The sequence below is a fragment of the Delphinapterus leucas genome, chromosome 15, assembly GCF_059928025.1.
Source record: "Delphinapterus leucas isolate spDelLeu-1000000601 "Yukka" chromosome 15, BTC_Dleu_Yukka2, whole genome shotgun sequence".
Taxonomy (NCBI): Eukaryota; Metazoa; Chordata; class Mammalia; order Artiodactyla; family Monodontidae; genus Delphinapterus; species Delphinapterus leucas.
The window spans coordinates 60420889-60442142 of record NC_143143.1 but is presented as its reverse complement, the minus strand read 5'-3'; the positions used below and the strand labels follow the sequence as shown (position 1 = coordinate 60442142).

Genomic DNA, 21254 nt, shown 5'->3' with positions numbered 1-21254 from the left:
CCAGAGCCATCTTTGTTACTCACCCTAACTTCAGTCAGCAGAAGCCTCCTGCAAATGCTACCACAGTACAAGGAGCTCGTAGCACAGGGAACCCACCCCTTCTTCAGTATGTGATTTGCCATGCGTCATCAGTGCTCAGTGGTATTTTGATTGTTTCTCTTTCAGACCAAGATACCCTGACTCTGAATTCATCTGGGTTGGCACAAGCTGTTTCCCAGTAAAAAGATACCCTGTGTACCTCCTAGGTACAGATTTCTGCATGTGGAGTAAATAAAGCAATGACAGAGCAGCCTGGATGATGAGGGAGGAAAGCGCTGAAGCAGGAGGTGTAGCTAGAATCTCAGCTGGCCAAGGCCTGGAGAGTGTAAACCTCCCAGGGTTTGAGTGAAAGGAGCACAGGGGCTGTGTGCCTCTGGATCTGACCTCATGCTTCAGGGGACTCTTGTTGCTGCTCAGTTTTATCCAGGCAAGAGATCTGTTCTTGTGGAAGTGAGTGGCTGCAAAAGCCTTTTTCTGTAAGTCCCCCCACTCCCTTCCCTACACAGGGGAAATCCTCCACTAGTCATCCTGGGGGCAGCGGGGGGACACACTAGTGGGTGGGTGTTGTGTGCCACATGCAATTTTTACGCAGAGGGGATGGAAAACTCCTCCCCACACACCTTAGACATAAATATGATTTTAAGATAATCAAAGCCTGCCTCAGTGGGAGAGGTTCTGTATAACATGCTGGTGATATTCCATTTTTTTGGTTGTTTTTATTTTTTTCTTTAAAGTCCTTTGATCGTCACAAAAACCCAGGAAATGCAACTAAGGAGAAAACAAATGTCCAACTGAAATCTAAGAACGCAGAGCTATGGAGGAGACGTGGCACTGGACTGCAGGGTGTGCAGGAGGGGGTGGAGGGGTGGTCTCCACGGGGCAGCTGGCCGTCGGGGACACAGGAAGGAGATGAGGCTGCTGGCTGGGCCAGGCAGTTATGTTAACCGCTGCACGATGACGGCATTGAGCAGGTTGGCTTCCTTCAGGGTCTGGCTCTCGTCAGCCAGCTCTTTGTTTGGGAAGGTGGTCATGAGGACAAAGCTGGTGGCAGCCATGGCCGGCCGGGCGTCCACGATGAAGAGTCGGATGTCGCTGATCCTGGTGGAGTGGGGGGAGTGGGGAGGTGGGTGAGCAGTGTTCTTCTCTGCCGCCCCCACCCCCTGCTTCAGGAAGCTGTATCATATCCCCAGGTCCCCTCCCCTGCCCAATCCTTCTCCACAGAGTGTCCAAAGCTCTCATTTGGAACCACATGAGCTCATGTCACTCCTTTGTCTAAAACCCTTCAGAGCTGCTCCCCCTTTCCTTGGTATAAACAGCCATCTCCTGACTGTGGTCCTGAGGCCTGCCTAATTTTACACCACCCTCCTTCCCCCTGGTCTCCTACCTCCCCATTTCAGTTCCTCATCATGCTGCACTCCCTGCCCACATTTGGGTCCCTCTTCCTAGAGGCTTCTCTGCCGGGCCCCTTTTCTGTAACCCTAATCAAACTTGTTTCACAACTAACCTCACGTGAAGCCTGTCAACACTCAAGGATTGGCAAGCCAGCCCCTGGGCCCCACATGTGGGTTCTGCTTTATATGGCCTATGATTGATGAAATTTAGACCCTGCTATTCTAGAAAAAGGAGTTGCCAAATATCTTTACTGGCAACAGTCCTCCCCTGCTAATCCCTTCATCACTTTGTGCCTCAGTTTCCCCATCTTTAAATTGGGGAGGCACATTTGCTTTGATCCCAGATGATCTGAGATGGAACAGGTATTCTAGAATTCTCAAAGTCCAGATCTAGAAGAGACCTCAGTAGCCTAGTGGTTTTCAGAGGCTGCTGGCGGGCAGGGAGGTAGAGGAAGCCAGGTGGGTGGGAGGGTGCACTGCATCCCCTCTCCCCTCCATCAACCACAGCAGTTCAAATTTTATCTGTTCTACACTTGGGCTTTAGCATGAAACTTCCTTTGAACAAATTGTTTGGTGGCTAAAAAAACCCCTCTGAGGAATCCGATCCCCTAATTTTAGAGATGAGGAATGAGACCCACACAGGGGAGGGAGCAAGTCACTGGCCGCACTTAATGGAAGAGGGGACCAAACCAAAGGCTTCAGACTTCCATACCTTCCTATCGCACTGCCTCCTCTGGGGAAAGCATGGAGTGCCTGCTGGTGTTTAGGAGGAAGAACTGCTCCCTACTTCTCACCTGTCCGTGGGAGTTTCTGGGACCCTCTTAGAATAAGCCAGGCCACATAATGCAAGGTACCTGTGGCTGTGGTTAAATTTCTGCACCAGCCTCCCGCCATCAGCAAGCCGTATTTGGATGTTCGTGGTAGGCTGCGACTCATCGACTGAGATGGAAGAGCTGGCTTTGGCCTCATTTTCTGCCTGTTGGGCTGGAGAGCTGGTATTCAACACCGGGGGTGCAGTGCTGAGGAGAGAGGATAGCGTCAGGACACAAACAGAAACAAGGCCCCACACAAGAGGGGAATCCTGTCTCATATTTTTACTGAGCATTTGTTACGTCTGGTGCTGTTTGTTGCTACTGATATAAGGAGTGTCCAAGACAGAATCCCTGTCCTGATGGAACTTAGAGGTCCAGCGGAATTCACCTCAACCCCCAAATTATTGCTAGCTCCCTCACTCCTGGAGTTGGGCAAGTTACCAACACCCTTCTTTCTTGGTGTCCACAACTGAACAAGGGCTTGAAGGGAGGAAAGCAGTAGGCACGACAGCCTGGGCCAGGAGAAACTGGGATCTGATGCTGGAGGATCCAACAGACCAGGGTAAGTTTTAGCCTCAGTGAGAGGCTGAGGGCAGAATGGGGAGGGGGCACTCCAAGTCTGCAGCTGAGGTAGGCATGACACAGCTTGGCAGGTGACTGCTGGAATGTAAGGGACAAGTCCAGGCTCTTTTCCTCTGATGGGAGTTTTCAGGCCTGCCTGCCCCAGTGCAACCTCACTCATGTGAGTATCTCATACTCATGTGTCAACTATCAGGAGGTGGTTGAGATTTCTGGAAAGCCAACTAAGTGCCGGCACCGCAGGGATTAATTATACAATATGAACAGAACACAGTTCCTACTGCAGTGTTGAGGGCTCAGATCTTGGAATGAGACTGACCAGGGTATGAATTTACCCACTAGCTATGGTAGTGTTGGGCTAGTTATCTAAGCTCCCTGAGTTTCAACAAGGGTAGTAACAAGGTTCTTTAACAAGGACTCTTGTGAGGATTAAAGGCGTGCTACACTCAGGGTGGCTGACAAACACAAAATGCACACGAATTCCCAATTCTCCATAACCGTTGGAGGCTTCATCTCTCTCCTGTATACCATCTATGTATCTCATTCTCAGCCTTTCTCTTAGCAGATATCTTGGCCTAGACCTATGCAGAGAACAGAGGCCATTGGATGAGAACTCCCTTGCTTCCGCCCAAAGCCTCTAGTTACATTAATCCATACACCTCACCGTTCCCTCTGATCCTTACAACCTAAAAAGGGTATTCTTAGGAAATCCAACTGAAAGTGCTTTCCTAAGTGTGTTCCCTGGGACCCTAGTCCCTTGAGTTATCTCCAGGAAGGTTTTGGAAATGCCACATATTATACCAACAGCATCACAGGCCACTAACATATTAAAGAAGGCCTTGAGAGATCGTGGGGTTAAGGCAAACTTATTTGATCACCATGTCCTTTCTTTCATGTTACGCTTGTTAACCTCCTGCAGATTGTTTCATGGAACACAGTGAAATGTTGCCCCAGGGCAAATAATTAGCAAGGAAGAACTGAAAACTGAACTTACGCTTTTCTGTAAACATGAAAAATAGTGGCTTAGAGAATTACAAAGTGGAGCTCAGAAGAGAAACCTGGCCACACTTATTGGCTATGAGAGGAGCTTCTATGGATCAGCCTCACAGCACGTGGGACTCAAATGTGAGCTGAGACACAGATAAATTACACCATCGCGGGCCTGAGGAGATGCTTGGAAACAGTGGAAAGTTAAATGTTGAACCTGTAAATGCCTAAGATCTACTCTGTTCTGTTCATTAGTTTTAAGGGCCTTAGGTCAACTCTCTAATTAGACTCTAGGCAGCCTGTCCCTCAACTGTTTATAACAATTCCAAGTACATGATGGGTACTCACTGATGCTACTGCCTGCCAGAAAGGCCTGAATGAGAGAGAAGCTGAATTACCTGACTGCTCATTTCCTTTGTAGTGGGAATAAATTGGGCACTAAGGTGCTTTGTTGCCACAATGCTACCTCCTGAGACCCTGCCACCTGCTTTACAAAGATGACCACTACAGAAAGCATGGTGAGGGGACAAAGCTCATCCTGGCAGCAGTGTCACCCTTCACCCCCATCCCAAGTGCACTCTTGGTGTTTGGTACTCAAAATCAAGTAAATGCAGGCTTCCCAAATCTTGAGATTAGTTCCCATCCAAACAAACAAACGCAAAGCCTAAAATAAAGTTTCATGCAACTGAACGAACTTTTTCAAATTTCTTAACTGAGAAAAATCTATTCATTCACTTTATTTTTCTAGGTAATTGGAGAAAAAACAAGCATTGACTGATTTTTGAGGCAAACCTGAGAAAAATTTCTTAAACTTTTGGCTTCCTGATCATTTTAGTTAACAAGAAGACAATGGAAAGCATAGTAAAATTTATTGGAAAAATTAAAAGGGCTGTCCATCTAGTTTAGACTGAAAAGCTAACGTTCCATCTCCCTTAGCTGTATAAAACATTTTTTAGCTCATTTTTCATTAAAAGCTAGAACTGAAATAAAATCAAATTGGTACTGGCAATGAACATTTATTTAGCTGACAAGCATCACATCTGATTATCAAGCTCTGTCTCGACTTGCTGATTCATCACCTGCACTAAGTATTCCCATCCTGCTAAAACAGACTCCTTAAAAACATCTTAATTTTTTGAGATGTGGAGTCTTCATACATAATAGAGTTAGACTTTCCAATAGTAGAAGCATTTTCTGTTAGTATCATGAAACCAGACAAACCCAAACTGCACAGTGCTCTGGACCCTTCCTTAAAACTACTGGTGGGTGAAAGACGGATACAACCTTTTTGAAGGGCAATTTGACAACATCTTAAAAATATGAAGATCGTTTGAGCTAGCAATTTTACTTCTAGTACAACATTAAGGGGTATATAAAGATTTAATTAGAGATATTCATCGTAATGTTGTTCATAATACTGGCAGCCACCTAAATGTTTAACATCAGGGACTGGTTAAATTATGGCACATACATAAGATAGAAACGTATGTTAGCATTAAAAATAATATTGTAGGGCTTCCCTGGTGGCGCAGTGGTTGAGAGTCCGCCTGCTGATGCAGGGGACACGGGTTTGTGCCCCGGTCCAGGAAGATCCCACATGCCGCGGAGCGGCTGGGCCCGTGAGCCATGGCCGCTGAGCCTGCGCGTCCAGAGCCTGTGCTCCGCAACGGGAGAGGCCACAACAGTGAGAAGCCCGCGTACCGCCAAAAAAAAAAATGTAGAAATACACCTACTGATCTGGAATGACAGCCATACTACACTGATTAGGCAAAATAACAGGTGATAGAACATTTATTTTTATACACACACACACACACACACACACACACCCATACATATATACAGACTGGAAGGATACTTCCCAGATACTAACTGGACATATCTGGTGTTAGGTTTAGGGACAGTTTTTATTCTTTATCTGTATTTTCTATTTTTTTTTAAAGATAAACACATTTTAGTTTAATAATATACGGAAAAAAATTATCTGGTGCTCTACAAAGCTTACCATAGCTGACAGGTAAGTCACAGATGGATCAGAGAACAGCTGTCCTGGACTAACCCACAGGCCCCGAAGTGGTAGATGAAATGATGAGCAGGGTGGACTTAACTATTTTGGTCCTGGTAAACCACAATCTATTGGTCTCTAATGTCCTGAGCTATGACCCTTGCTCCTGATGAGGCATGAATGGCCAGCAGGGAGGCAGGGGATTCTAGGAGAGGGCCAGCCAGAAGCTCAAAGAGCACAGCTGTTGGCAGACCACACTCTGATTCCTGCAGATGGTGGTGAGGTGAGCAAGGGCAGTGCCTAGTTCAAGAGCTGCCAGAGCTAGGTCAGAAACGGTGTCTTGCTGTGTAGGAGTGTGGGGAGAAATGCCAATCAGAAGGCCTGATTCCAGTCCCGGCTCTACCATAGGGAGCACCTAAGGGTATCCCTTAAAGCCCAAGAGCCTCAGCTTTCCCTTTGTAAAATAAGGATGGTACTGGCGGGGAGGGTCACCATGCTGAGTGCCTCTCGTGTGCAAATCTCTCTCTGAAGGATACTGACGAAGTGACCCCATGCATGGCCAAAGCTGAGTGGGTCCCTGAGAGAAGGCTGCCTGTCTGTGGGATGGTCAAGGATCTGGCGTGAGAACCCTGCCTATCAGAGGTAATAGGGACTATCAACCAGTCAGATCCTATTAGGGGTTTGAATGCAAGATGGAGATAGTGGCAGAGGACACGTGGCAAAAATTTCACAGGAAATGACAAACTGAGTCTCAGGCAGGACCAAAGAAATAGAGATAAGAGCTGCCATAACAGTGGAGCAGCAGGCTGCAAAGGGGCAACAATGTCTCTGAGCTTCCCTGGATCCTAAACGATGCCGCTGCAGGCTGGCCGGCAAGAGTCCAGGATTCCTTTCTCCTCTGAATCTCCATTTCAAGTGACCTGAATACACGTGTCTGTTTCAGCCTTGAAGCCATGCAGACGGTTATCCCTGCCCGGGACACCCTAGATTACCGAGTCAAAGCAGCAATGTGTTACCTTTACTGATCACACTGACTGCTCACTGTGGGGCAGTGCTCTACGTGCTCCTCCCAGCAGTAATCGAGGAGGTAAGGATTCTTATTAGTCCCACTTTATAGTTGAGCAAATTGAGCCTGGATAGTCCAAGGTCAAATGGCTAGAAAGTGAAGAATAGATTTAAACTTAGGTTTGTTAATGCCAAAGCCTATGTTCCCCATACTCTTCCTCCCATAAAAATAAAATCTGAAGTACTCTGTAATAAACAGTAAAGAGCTATACAAAGTGAGCCTTACACAGGGCCTGTCGGGCCCGACAGGAGTGACCCACACAGTCCCACTCCCACCTGTGCTGCTCCTTACCTGCCCAGTTTCTGACCCTCACCAGTGAAGGCTCTAAAGGCTCCCTTGGGCTTCACAAAGTCCTCGTCCCGATGGTCCTCCATGTCCAAGTTCACCTGCCCACCATGCGCTAACCTCCGCAGCTCTGCTGGCACCTCTCTGTGGGAGAAAAGGCAGTTCTGGGGCCCACAAAGAGCAGTATGGGAATGACAGTGATGCTACAAAGGGAGGAGAAACTTCTCAGTTCCAACTGTGAAGTTGGGCTTCACAGGGAGTTGACTGCTCCAGTCGCTACCTGTCCGCCTCCCCCTTCTCTCATGCCTGCTCAGAGTCAAGACTGGAGACCTGTATCTTATTTGGTGACTTGGCTCTGTCCTAGACCCAAAGGGGAAATGCAGATACACAGAGTTTTGGGAGCAGATCTGTGAATCTGTAACTCAACTGTGCTAAATCTGCTTAAAAATGTAAACTTCTTAAATAATAAATATTTGAATCAGCTTCTTCTTTCCCATCTGCCATCTCACTCACTGATATGGAATCCGAAGGAGGGCTTTTCTGCTCACCCTCTGCGGATAGACTCCAGAAACTGGGCATTGGATGGGTCTTGGTAGCTTCTGAGTTCACCATTATCCAGGCTGAATCCACTCTTCCAGAGCTTCAACACTACATGAACCTGTGACAACAGGAGGTAAGCAGTCTATACATTGTCAGGAACCTGGCAAGCACACAAGCATGAACTTGCAAATTAACGAGTTTTTACTATTTTACTGTGTCATTATTAAAACACCCAGACAGACAAAACATATACTCATGCACAAGGAGATCAATCAACAACCAATGAAATAAGTATTAACCTAAAATAAGAAGGTGATATGGTACAACTTAAGAGAATGGGGCTTTGATTTAAGCAGACCTGGGTCTGCATCTTGATTTTGCCACTCACTAGCTAAGCGGCACTGAGCAGATGACTCAACTGAAGCTGTGGCTTCCTTATCTATAGGGTTGCCAGTGTGCTTGGCACAAAGCTTGTGCTCAACTAAAGTAGCATGGCAAATCTTCCGTGGACTATTTTGCAGCCATTAAAAATGATATCTACAATTTCTGTTAACGACTCCCTATATATATATACACAGAAAAGGGTCTAGAGGACTAAAGACCAGCATATTAGCAGCTGCTACCTCAGGTGGATAGGATTTTTATTTCCTCCTTGCTTGACTACTTTACTTTGGAAAAAAACCCAAAATAATTAAAAACAAATACATTATGGAGACTAATGGTCACAAGGTCATATGAAAATATTTATGGCACTGAAAAAGTATATATATATATTTATAGCTGAGTCACTTTGCTGTACAAAAGAAATTAATACAACATTGTAAATCAACTATACTTCAACAAAATTAAAAAAAAACGTTTACGATATAAACCTCAAAACTGACTCTACAGTATGATTATACTTATTGGATAGGGGGGATCCCTATGTGCAGGGAAAAAAGGACTGGAATATAATACGGAAAAAGTTCAAAAAGTACGTTTCAGGCCTCCTTGGGGGGGATGTCTAAAGACCAAGTTCTTTAGGCACATTCACACCACCAGAGAACCCTGGAATCACTATCCCTCTGCCTGAGATCCATGGAATGCTCAGAAAACTCCATTATTTGTCCATCCGCTCTGCCTGTCCCCACTCATGAGCCACCCCCCTCCCCCCACACCCAGCCAGATGAGAGCTGTCTTTGATTCTCAGGTAAGCTTTTCCATTCATGGAATACAGCAAACCTGCTGCCTCTTCCCTTTCGGAGGCTGCTGATTCACGTGTAACATGGGACTAATTTCTCCCCCAAAATGATAAAACAGTACACGAGCTTCCCTAGAGAAGGTAGGTGCACACTCACATCTTGGCCGGAATGCCGCCTCCTTTCTCCAGCCACGTAGGCAGACTCTTCCTCTGGTGCTGCTCCAAGGCGGTAGCCACCTCCTGCAAATGGCTATAAAAGACAAGTTCATAAACACCGGAGAAGTGGGTCAACAGTTATCAGGTTATCCAGATATAATGATGTTATCTCAAGCTTGTTAACTACTAGGTACACTTTCTCTGAGTAGGAAACTCAGAGACTGGGGTAAAAACTGGAATGGTGGTGGGGGGGTATTGCCTGGTTAAAGGGAATGGCTGCTACTAAGCTCTAGTTAATCATGACCATTTCAGAATCTAGGTGCAGGATAACACTAAAGACTTTTTGATTTTCACAAAGAAAACAGAAATCCTGACTGTATGTAAAACAGGTGGCCACCGATTCAATTAAAACAAAAATAAAGCAAGACACGGAGTAAGTCAGGTTGGTTAGGCCAAACAAAACATGTTTGCAGAACCTGATCCAGACCATAGGCCATAGGTTTGAAAACTTTGCCCCAAATCTTGATTTCATGTTAAAAGGTAAGAGAAACTGCACTGCTCTTCTGCATATTAGAGGGAGTGAGCAAATGAAAAACAAAACAAAAACAAATTCAGTCACTACTGGGGTGAGGAAGGCCTCCTTTCCTCTGCTCTGGAACCTCAGTCCTGTGGACACAGACAACGACACCGACCCCTTATGCTCACTCTTGGTTTACTTGTCTCTCCAGGGCTCTTGGTCCCTCGCTCCACAGCTACGGCTCCATGTTCTTTGGCACCTTTAAAGAGATCGTCCACCAGTTCGTTGGGACTTTTCTTCCTGGGAGGGCCAACAATCTGCTGTCCACTTCTCTCTGAGCCCCCGGCATAAAACCTGTGCAGAAAATACACATCTAACACCAAATATACTTAGAAAACAAGAACAGAGCATGTGCCAGGCTCTGGGCTAGGAGCTGGGCACAATGAGGCAAAGGGTACAAATGCCCATCTTTAAGGAACTTACTGTCTAGGTGGGGACAGATTTAAGAGGCAGACAGCCATACTGCAGTGTGAGCCACAGGAGAAGTCAGTAAGGGGTGCTCTAGGAACACAGAGCTGGGGAGTGGGGAGTACAGTCAAGGGTTCCTAGAAGGGTATCTTCTGGGCTAAATCTTGAGGGTGAGTTTATCAGGTAAAGGACAAGGGAAGGGTATTCCAGGCATGCACAACAGCACGTTAGCTCTGGGAATTCACCATCCGGCGGCCAGCACCTTTCCAGCAGACGATCACTATGGTCAGTTAGAAGCAGCTACCACTAGCAGCCCTGGATTAATGGTGGCAGTGGTGTGGTTAGTACAAGCAGCTAGGTTCCACTGTTGGCTCTGCCACTGAGTGAACTAGGCAAGCCAATGCACTGAGCTAACCTCACTTTCCTTCTTTGAAATGGAAGGGAAGGATCACATGCCCTACCTACCTGTTCCTTAAGTCAGGGCCATCAGGTTCAAATCAGCGGAAGTATGCAAAAGAACAAGCACAGAGTAATGCACACATGTAAGGTGTGATACAGCACCGAGAGCTCCCAAGCATCACCTAACCTTGCAATTCTTGTGACATACACCGGGCAGATGCAGAAGAGTGGGTACTGGAGGAGGTCAGGGAAGCTCAAATACAAGCCCCAAGATACCCATACCTGCTTTGCAATAGGCCAAGCATGGCTTGAGATGAAGTTAGCGCTTTTTTTTTAGCTGCATCTGAAAACCTTCAGTCATGTAGCCTTGGCTAGCTGCCTCCTTATCACTCCTATTCACAGCTAAGTCAATAGCACATCTCAGTGAGGAGAACTGAGAACCTATAAAACTGAGCCTCAGCCTTCCATTTCCTGACATTCCCCAGAGAATGCAAGGCAAAACCCTAGGCCTTGGCATGGACAACAGTACCAGTGTCATTAGGTCTGAAATGCTGAGGGACCAGAGATGTAACCGGGATGTGAAGTAAAAGAAGGTCACCGCCTGGAGGATGTGACAGGACAGGAGAAGTAGGAGGAGGTCATTTAGGAGTTGGGCATTCACTTACTTGATGACACTGCCTTTCATTCAAGGAGTATTAAAACACTGAAATTAACATTTATTCCTGAACTTTGAGTGTATCTAAATAGAAGGCTCTGAGGTAGTGTAAAGGTCACTACGTGGATGAAGACAGAGAACAGAACACACATAATTTCTCAGCCCGCTTCCCAAAGAGTGACCACGATGAGATAACTGCATTTCCATAATGGTTATTATACAATGTTCCTTAGGAATGTTTGACAGACCAAGACAGATTCCATGGACAACCAAAACCCATGAAGTGAGGCTGCAGCCAGTTCATCCTTGTTCATTCCAGGTAGACAAAGTTCTGTTCAGTGGACTGTAAGATCCTTATTAAGGGATCTCAAAGCCCTGGCTTACAAACTAGGAATCTGTGATCAAATGTCTTAAAAATATTCATGCCCTTAACCCGGTATTTTCATTTCTATAAACTATCCAAAATAATCTGAAATGTAGTCAAAGATTAATACACAGAGATGTTCACAGCATTGATATTTAAGGTGGCAAAAAACTGGAAATGATTTAAATGTCGAGCATTCCATATGATGCACCATTATAGTCACTGAAAACACTTATGAAGAATCTTAATGACCTGGAGAAGTATTCAAGATGTAGCATTAATCCTACAAAAGCAAGAAACAAACATCTGGCTTTCACCATGTAAAATACAATATAAACAAACTATATTTACACACAGAACCAACACTTAGTGGAAATATGCCAAAATATTAACCGTAGTTACCACAGGGTGGATAAGTGTTATATTTTTTTTCATTACGCTATTCTACATTTTCCACAACGGACACTAATTTTATTATAACATTCCTAAAGGTTAAAAACAAACCAACAAAAAACACTACTGTGTCTGTACATTGGAGGAATATACATTTGTAAGCCCTTTTTTTCTCTTTATTATGTAATATATTGCTTTTTCAATTAAGGAAAAGCTGGAAGGAAATACACCAAAAATATTATTGATACGTGGTTACCTCTGGGTTGTATTACGAATGGCTTTTTTCCTTATAGATTTATTTCCCTTCCCCTAATATTCTTCAATAAATACATATTATCTTAATAATTAAAAATGAAACAGAACAAAAACAAATCCAGAATACCCCAAAAGAAAATAAAATAGTAAGAGGACAGGGATCACTTCTAAGCACAGGGAGTGGAAAACCGTTTCTAGTATGCATATGACTAGCCCACAGTAGTAATGGCTAATGATAACCGAGCATGTTTATCCTTCTAGGCTGTTCTAGGTGATTTGTACATTACCATGGACTTTCCTGTGGACTGTGCCCCCAATAAAGACTCACCTCTGACCCTCCTCATCCTCCTCGTCCTCGTCTTGGTCATGAATAAGGTCTCTGAAGGATGTCACCCTATTATCGCTGGAGACACAGAAAGGAGCAAAATGGTCTCAAGGGGAGTTAGAGAAAGGTGATCCGCAACATCAGCTGCTAACAGTTGAGGACACTGAGGTTAGGGTTTTTGGTGGGGCAGGAAGAGGATCTATGGGAGGAGGGCTAACCTCTCAAGTTTATAATGCAAAACAATGATATTTATTCAAGGTCACACAGGACTAAGAATAAATTAGAAAGTGTATCAAGAAGTAAAATGAAATCCAATTTAAGCTCTCCTAGAGGGGGAGGAGGGAACCGGATAGGGTCTGTACTACTTTAAAAACGTACTACTGGATAGCGATTTTCATCATATAATTTTTAAATATTGGGGGAATGCCTGTGTGCCAGGCACTGAACTGGATGCTAGGTCTATAAAATGATCAGGCACAGTTCTTACCCTTTAGTTGCTTACAGGCTAGTGGCTCTTTGGCCAGGAAACCATCCATTAAATACTGTGCAACAGGGGCTGTGACAGAGGGAAGCACATGGGATGTGAGAACAGTCTCCTGTTCTAGGTGGGGGTTGGGGAACACCAAGAAAAGCGTCCCAGAAAAATGCAACATTTGGACCGAGTGCTGACAAACTAGTAGGGGACCATCAGTCAATTGGATAAAGGATGGTGGGGCTGGTGGGGAAAGGGGACCAACAGGGCATTACAGGAAAGCAGCACAGGCACATACACAGAGACTAGTGAAAGTAACACATTAGAGGAAGGATAAATCATCAAGAAGTAAAAATGAAATGAATATATGAGTGAAAAGGCCTCTGTCTGCTTCTGCTGTAGGTCAGTCAAGTATTTATTAGTGTTTAGGAAAAAAGCAGGGTTGTGTGGGGTGCGGTAGACAGGGCACACTAAACATGGTATGACAAGGGTTAACTCCCTCCTCTGACACTGTCTTACACTGCCACTTTTTTCCTAGTTTAGGTTTGTCCTTAAGGAATAATCTTAGTTTTTCAAGTATCATGAGACACACCATTTTCTGTATTCTTTAGGGGAAAAAAAGTTGTTTCTCTTTAATATGGGGGGAGAGGGTAATGGAGATTTAGTGAGGCTAGAGAAGGAGTTGTTTACTCCAGCTCAGCCTTGAAGAAAGATTTATTTCAGGGAGACAATCAGAGGACAGAATAGGCTCTGAGGCTCCACCAACTAGAAAAAAGAGGACAAAGATCAACCGATGTAGCAAATACATTCCTGCGTAAGTGAGCTGAGAGCAACCTCCTGGGCATTCCTTCATGCTCTACACAACACGGTTCAAAAGGATGCAAGTGATAAGATCCATACCAGTGCCCTAAAAGGCTAATTCCACTCATTACTCTTCCCAGGGGAGTTTTCCACAGATGCTTAGCTTAGCATCTATGGAAAAAAAAATCCTCTGTCTCTCTGTCGTTAAACACCTTCAAATACACATGTGTATACCTGCTTGAGCAAACCACTTGCTCTGGCTATAGGTCTGACTCTTTCCCCAGAAGTTCTTACACCTAGACTCTGACAGTATCTAACACAGACTCTGGTGTCCATTTACTTGGTTCCAATGCCAACTTAGCCTCCAACCCTGGGATCTTGGGCATGCTAATGAAATTCTCTAAGCCTTCATTTTCTCATGTGAAAATGGAGACAGTCAGCACCAACCTCGTGGGCGTGCTGTGAACAGTCGGGGTGCTGACGCACGGTGTAGCACATTTCAAGTACTACTCTGGAGCAGCAGTTCTCAAAGTGTTGGTCCTTGGACCAGGAGCATCAGTATTACCCTCAAAATTGTGAAAGATGCAAATCCTCAGCCCCTACCCTAGACCTCCTCAATCAGAAACCCTGAAAGGAGTGTCTACCAATCTGGTTTTAAGGAGTCCTCCAAGTAATTCTGATGCATGCTAAAGTCTGAGAACAACTGCTCTGGAGTAATGCTCTGAGAGTTACCTTAACAGTATGGATGTCCTGGGGGCATTACCAATTTCAGAATACTCTGTCTTGTATCTTCCACAAATTGGCAAAATGTCTCAGAAATTTCAATTTTTCAGCATCAGAACTCTATCTCCCAGGCACCCTGAAGTGGCACAAAAGTGCTTTGTCAGATCACATTTTCTGCAGTGACAGGAATGCTGTACCTGCACTGTCCAATAACGAAGCCACTAGTCACATGTGGCTATGGAGCATTTAAAATTTGGTTAAGTGCAAATGAATAACTGAATGTTTTATTTTAATTAGTTTAAATAGCCACATGAGGCTAGCGGCCACCATATTGGACAGTATAGTTTTAGAGAATCAGACAACGGTGGTCCCTAGAATTCTAAGAAAGTACAGTTTGGTTGAATGAAAGAAGAAAAAACAGGAAGAAAAAACAGCCTACCTCTTGCTCGACCCTGTGCTCGGTACAGGGGTGGGAGGTACTGCACAGAGAGGTAGCTAGCACATGGCAGAAGCAGCAGCTTTGGATTTAGACAAATTTGGGTTTGAATCCACTATAACAGCAAATGTGTTACTCAACCTTTCCTGAGACTCAGCATCCTGACCTGTGAAATGGTGAGCACCTGACCTACTTCCATGGTTATAGAGGTATAAGAAGAGAACATATGTAAGAATATCTGGCAGAGCCAGACAGATGGTGGGTGCTCCTGGAATACTAGCCCTCCCACCTCCAGGAACTTACAACTTACTTAGGGAAAAAAATATTAAGGTAATTACCAGGAGAAGAATTCAAGACAACACAGGAAAGATGTCATACAGTAGTATGTGGATATGGGTTGTGACTGGAGTTCATGCTGCCTATGGGTTGGGGGATAACATGCTCAGTAGAGAAGGTGGGGAGGGAGCTAAACCTGGAAGGACACAGAGGATCTGCACAGGTGGAAAGGAAGCAAGAGAGTGGGCATGTCCAGTCAGATGAGAGGCTCAAACAAAAGCAGAAGAACCAAAAACAAGGCAGAATTGAGACACCAAACAAATCAGTTTGGTTGAAATAAAGATTTAAGAAAGAAGGAAAAGGGGGATAAGATGAGGATGGCAGGTTCACAGCAAATTCTGGAGGACAGTGAAAGTCCACAGGGAGAGGCAGTACATCATTCTGGCTGAGAGCTGAATGCTGGAAGCAGAAACAGATCTACATTTAAATCCTTGTTTTGCTAGCTGTGTGATCTTGGGAAGATGCCCAGCTTCAGTGTCTTCATCTGTAAAATGGGAAGAATAACAGTACCCACCTCACAGGGTTGTAGTAAGGATTAAAAAGATGTATATATATCAGTAAAAGCTTAACCCAGTGCCTGGCAGCTGGTTAAGTGCTCAATAAATGACAGCTGTTATAATTGAGGAGTTTAGACTTTCTCCTATAGCTATGGTTAACCTTTTTATGTCCCACAGCCCTTTGAGAATCTGATAAAAGTTATGAATTTTCTTGCCAGAAAAGGTACTACATATATATAAGTTTTTACCTACAATTTCAGGTAATTTATGGACCTTCTGACATCCATTCCACAGATTCCTCCTAGGGGGTTCAGGGCCTCCACGTGAAGAACCCCTGTTCTAGAGTCAGAGGAGGAACTCACTAATTGAGTGCTGTGCCACAGAGGCAGTGATGACATGAAAGGGTATGTGAGAAGATGACAGTGGGGTCGGGGAGAGCTCAGCAGCAGGCTAAGTGTCCTGCAACAGTCAGGTCAAACAGGGGAAAGGCAGGCCCCACAAAGGATTCCTCTGAGGTGCTAGCACAAGCCTGCCTTTTCCTGAGAATGCAGTCAGCATTTACCACCTGGACAAGCACAACGATGTAACAAACAGTGCCTTCCCTCTCCCTTTTCCTTGGCTTCACCTAAGCCCAGTACCAAGTCTGAGGCTTAACCAAAGCAAAAAAGTAAGACCTTTAGGCCTGCATGTGTGCTCGGTCTTTTACTCCCCGCAGTCTTAATGTTAAACTCTATTCCCTTGAATTTTTTTACTTTTAAGAAACTTTTTAGAAACTTTTTAACATATAGACTTGCTGTGGAATGAGACAGGGAACAAATAAGAAAAGAATGGGGAAGATGAGAATGGATGCTAATAATGGTAATAATAAAATGACAATAATAGCAGTTAACACGTTCTGTGTTCTAAGTGCTATGTAAGTGTTAACTCATTTAATCTCGCATGTGGTAGGCACTATCATCATTCCCATTTGACAGAGGACGAAAACTGAGGGACTGGAGATGTTAAGTAACCTGCCCAAGGTCACAAATCTCTAAAGTGGCACTGCTGGGATTTGAACGTGAGCAGTCAGGCTCCTAGCCCAGCTTCTAATAAACCATTGTCTTTTTTTTTTTTTTTAAAGATTTTTTTGAGGTGGACCATTTTTTAAGTCTCTATTGAATCTGTTACAATATTGCTTCTGTTTTATGTTTTGGTTTTTTGGCTGCGAGGCATGTGGGATTTTAGCTCCCCAACCAGGGATTGCATCTGCACCCCCTGTATTGGACGGTGAAGCCTTAACCACTGGACCGCCAGGGAAGTCCCATAAACCACTGTCTTGACAGGACTTTGGGTCTACCAGAGAAGACAGGTATGAATATGTGACTGACATCAGAGGCTAAGTTTCAATTTCGTCTCCTCTGTATTTTTTTTTTCTTTCCTGCGGTACGCAGGCCTCTCACTGCCGTAGCCCCTCCTGCTGCGGAGCACAGGCTCCGGACGCGCAGGCCCAGCGGCCATGGCTCACGGGTCCAGCCGCTCCGCGGCACGTGGGATCCTCCCGGACCGGGGCACGAACCTGCGTACCCTGCATCGGCAGGCGGACTCCCAACCACTGCGCCACCAGGGAAGTCCCCTCCTCTGTATTTTTGTGCCAACACCCCAACAGTAATCTGGGGTACCTGTGAAAGACACACCCCAGGAAATCAGCTGTCTCTATCAGCAGCTACAAGTAAAGCCCTTACCTTATCAACCAGGTCCCAGGCAGTAACATCTTGATGTGCCATCACTGACACCTCACAGGTGGGCATCTATGAATAACTAAAAGATGTCCTGCCTATTACCTCTTTCCTCTGGAAATGCAGGTAGGGGAAGAAGTTAAGGAAGCAATGAGAACTGGGGTTAGTGTTCCTTCTAGAAAGGGAGGAAATGTAATTTAAATCTCAGATGCCCTTAGAGAGAAACACAATTTATCACTTCACCAGCAAAGAAACACTATATCTGTATTCTGGGGTTGAATTCAAACTCAAATAAACTGAGAACATACACCAGAGAGTAGAAACAAATCAGGCTACGGCAGAGAGGGGAGCTGTAGTTCAGACACTTTTAAAGGAAGAGGCCCTGCCTGTCTCCCAGAAGACCTGCATTATCCCACTCTGTAGATCACAGCAGTGATCGGCTGTGAGAAACTTGGAGCAAGGGTGGCCAGGACAGGGGATGCAAATGGGATAGCAAAGGTTAACACTGCTTCACAAAATAAGACAAGGTCTCCCTAATCAATTTGGGAAAGGATGGGTTAAACAGGTTTATTTTCTCTAAGTCTTCTTAATAGGGTAATGGGCATCCTAAAATATTGAGAGCCTTTTTAAAGTCACCTGGCCTAATCTTTTACATCTACAGCATCCCTGAAAGGAAGTACTTCGGTTTCTACTTAAAAACTTCCATAAATGGAGAGGCTACTCCTCATATTTCATAAATAAGAGACCCCCCTCCCCAAACATCTTAAAAGTTGGTTCTGTGGTTTCCTCCAGGATTGCATCATATACCACACACTCAGTTAAGAATCCCAAATCTCTACAAGAAAGGAATAAGTCTTGCAAGAAACTACTACCCACCAGTCAGTCTATCTTCCTCCCTCAAACCCACTGGTCCACATCCCCAGCCCTGAATCCTCTGTCCCATTGCTGGAAGCACACCAATGTAGCAATAACTGAAGTTGGCCCTTACCTGGGGGCTGTGCCTCTGGATACTGAACTGGGGGTTGCCTGCGAAATGGTCACAATGTCTTCGTCCCCTCCATCCTCATAAAAGCTTGCTAGGGCAATCTGAAACAGAGAGGTAGTAACTTGGGATCCTTAAACAGGCCTTCATCTAACACATCTCCTTTCATCTCCTTTGAACACAAAGAAGCAAAGACACAAAAATATGGCCCACACTTACAAGGCACTCTGCATTTGGGGGGGGGGGGCCATAGAAAATAAGACCAAAAGGTAATGGCCCAAGTACTTGTTTTCATATTACCTGAAAAAAATTCCACCTACTAAGGGGAAAAGAAGGCAAGAAGGAAAGTTGGGATGGTGACACTCCTCCTTCTCATTTTCATTAGGAAATGTGACCTAGTAAAAGCAGTGTACATTTATTGAGCACTTATTTATGAGCCATGTTGTTCTGAGTACAACTCTACCTGTGTTAACTCATTTAATCCTTAAAGAACCCTATGTAGTTAGTGCTATTATCATCTCATTTTATAGCTGATAGAGAAGCACCGAGAAGTTAAGAAAGCTGTCTGAGGTTACACAGTTGGTAAGGAGTAGAGCCAGGCTCGATCCCAGTCAGTCTGCTCGGACCCTTACTCTCAGCATTTAGGTGATAGCCAGGAGTTGGGAACTGTGAGGTCAGTCCAGATTGCTACTTTTACTTTCTCTCTGATGCTGTTTCCTAATCTGTGCAATGGGGACACCCATCCCACCAACCCTGTAAAACGGATGAGGATCCATTAACATTTATGCAGTCATGTCTTAGCTCTATACATACAGAAGGAATAAGGGCCTCTTTTGGCCATTTGTAACTGGCTGTTTCTCGCATGGACTCAATGCACAGGTATTTACTTATCACTTACTTTGCACAAAGAAGTAAGAGAGCAATAAGGTCTACAGAGGTGAAAAAGACATGGCTCTTGTCCTCAAGGTCACCACCTTTTAGGAGGCAGTGAGCTGCTGTGGGACATAACCAGCCTGTTGGAAGCAGCGTGCCTTTACAGAACACGCTTTAGCAGGCCTGCCAGGAGGCAGTAAGCTGCCGTGGGACATAACCAGCCTGTTGGAAGCAGCGTGCCTTTACAGAACACGCTTTAGCAGGCCTGCCAGGAGGCAGTATGCTGCCGTGGGAATGCACTGAACTGGCATTGAGGGGTGTCTACATTCAAGTCCTGGGCAAGTCATGTCACATGCATGAGCCCGTTTCCCCACTAAGAGCATGAGGAGACTGGGGCTGATGACCTGCCACCTGTAACACTGTGAGCTTTCAGGTCTTTCAGGCAGAAGCTGCATTTTGTATCTCGGCCCAGCACAGGAGCTTTACACTCTGTGTCTGTACAGGTGTGATGCTTTATCTAACTCTTACACTTTCGGGAAGCATATAAATGGTGAAGTCGGCAGACACAGTTCAAATCCTAACCCCTGGGTGTGTGACCTTGGGCCTATCACTTGACCTCTGAGCTTCCAATTCATCTATACAACTGAGGAAGTTTTCTGTACCTCATAGTGTGGCTAGGATTAGCTGAGCCATCATATGTCAAGTGCCAGGGCACATGGTGGTTAAGAGCTTGGGCTCTGGTGTCAGGCAGAACTGAGTTCAAATGCCATCTCTTCCACTTGGCAGCTAGTGGGGCCTTGTGCAAGTTACTTAACCTCCCTGAACCTCAGCTTCAAAACGCACAGGTTAAACGACTTACGACACCTAAAGCAGTTAGAACAGCACTCGGCTCATGGCAGGCACTCAATAAATATTCAGCGTCATCGTCTACCTAAGACACAGGCTGGCGAACAACACGTACGCAATTCTTCCTACCATTAATTACTGAGTGCCTATTACATGTCAGGCGTTTTTCCAGGCACAGGGGATTCAACAGTTTACAAAAATCCCTGCCTCGTGTAGCCTACCTTACTGTCTTCTTAACTAATAAATATTTAACGTATACTTAATACATGCTGGTGAACTAGACGATAAGCTCCACGAAGACTCCCATTTTACAGAAGAGTTACTTATTACAGATGAATAGGCTCCACTACCCAGTTTCTCCCAGCAATTACGTAGGAGGGGGTGTGGGCCAAGTCCTAGGCTGGGCTTCTCCCCTGTCCTGAGGCCGGGGCTGCGGAAATGGAAATGAACGAGCACCTAGTCCCCAGCGCCGCTCCACCGGGGAGTTGGTCAGTCGGGCCGGGCCTGCAGCCTTAGACTCGGCGCGGCAGCCACGCCCCCAGGCTCTCCCTCTTCACGCGGGCTGCGGCAGTGCCCAAAATCTCGCTGACCCGAGAGCCAGGCAGAAGGGGAAACTGAGGCCGGGTAGAGCAGGTAGGGGCCGGAGCTAGCCCGCGTTTCCCCACGCCCAGGCCAAGCTGGCGACGCGTGGCAAGCGGCCCCAGGACCCTGAGGCCTGGGTCGGGCCGCGGCCCGGCGGGATGACTGTGCGCTTCGGCCACCGCGGGCTTGTCGCGCCAGGCGCCCGCGCCCCGCAGTCCCCAGTCCGCCCTACGCGGCCCGCCTCGCGGCGCTACCTGCAGGTCCCAGCCGGCCGACTCCAGGAAGAAGCGGGCCCGGTCCTCCTCGGCGCCCGTCACCGCCACGAACTCCCTCAGCGAGTCCTGTCGCTCCGCCGCCATCTTAGCTCCGTGCGCCGCCCAAACCGCCCCGGGCGCCGCCGCACAGCCTCAGCCCCGCCGGCGCGTTCCGCCCACCGGTCAGCCCTGTCCAGCTGAGCGGCGACCGCCCGCAGGCCCCGCCCCATGCGGTGCCTCACGCAAAACCTTCCGTGCGAGAACTCCGCCGCTCCGCGTCCTCTGGCGGCCGTAGCGTGGACCCTCAACCTAACAGCGGGG

The 21254-nt window shown here is 46.1% G+C and overlaps 1 protein-coding gene across 3 annotated transcripts; it reads right to left on the bottom strand.

Annotated features, from left to right (window-relative positions):
* Positions 1-735: 735 nt before the first annotated feature.
* Positions 736-21161, bottom strand: NSFL1C (NSFL1 cofactor). 3 transcript variants are annotated; one of them, XM_022592818.3, is made up of 9 exons: positions 20934-21161; positions 18385-18482; positions 12420-12494; positions 9746-9911; positions 9042-9134; positions 7713-7822; positions 7171-7308; positions 2285-2449; positions 736-1137 (listed from the first exon to the last, which is right to left on the bottom strand). In XM_022592818.3, the coding sequence occupies exons 1-9, from the start codon at positions 21036-21038 to the stop codon at positions 975-977; spliced, it is 1113 nt and encodes a 370-aa protein (XP_022448526.1). In that variant the 5' UTR covers positions 21039-21161; the 3' UTR covers positions 736-974. The 3 variants fall into 3 exon arrangements, with proteins under 3 accessions (XP_022448526.1, XP_022448527.1, XP_089752771.1); XM_022592819.3 differs by lacking the exon at positions 12420-12494 and having other exon boundaries at positions 20934-21160; XM_089896645.1 differs by lacking the exons at positions 18385-18482; positions 20934-21161 and adding an exon at positions 17403-17507.
* Between the last annotated feature and the right edge of the window lie 93 nt (positions 21162-21254).

Coding starts and splice junctions, on each gene's coding strand:
- NSFL1C (XM_022592818.3), bottom strand. CDS start 21,038: ATGGCGGCGGAGCGACAGGACTCGCTGAGGGAGTTCGTGGCGGTGACG. Junction 7,823..9,041: donor GGCGGCATTCCGGCCAAGAT/GTGAGTGTGCAC, acceptor CTGTTGTCACAG/GTTCATGTAGTGTTGAAGCT. Junction 7,309..7,712: donor CTGGAGTCTATCCGCAGAGG/GTGAGCAGAAAA, acceptor TTTCTCCCACAG/AGAGGTGCCAGCAGAGCTGC.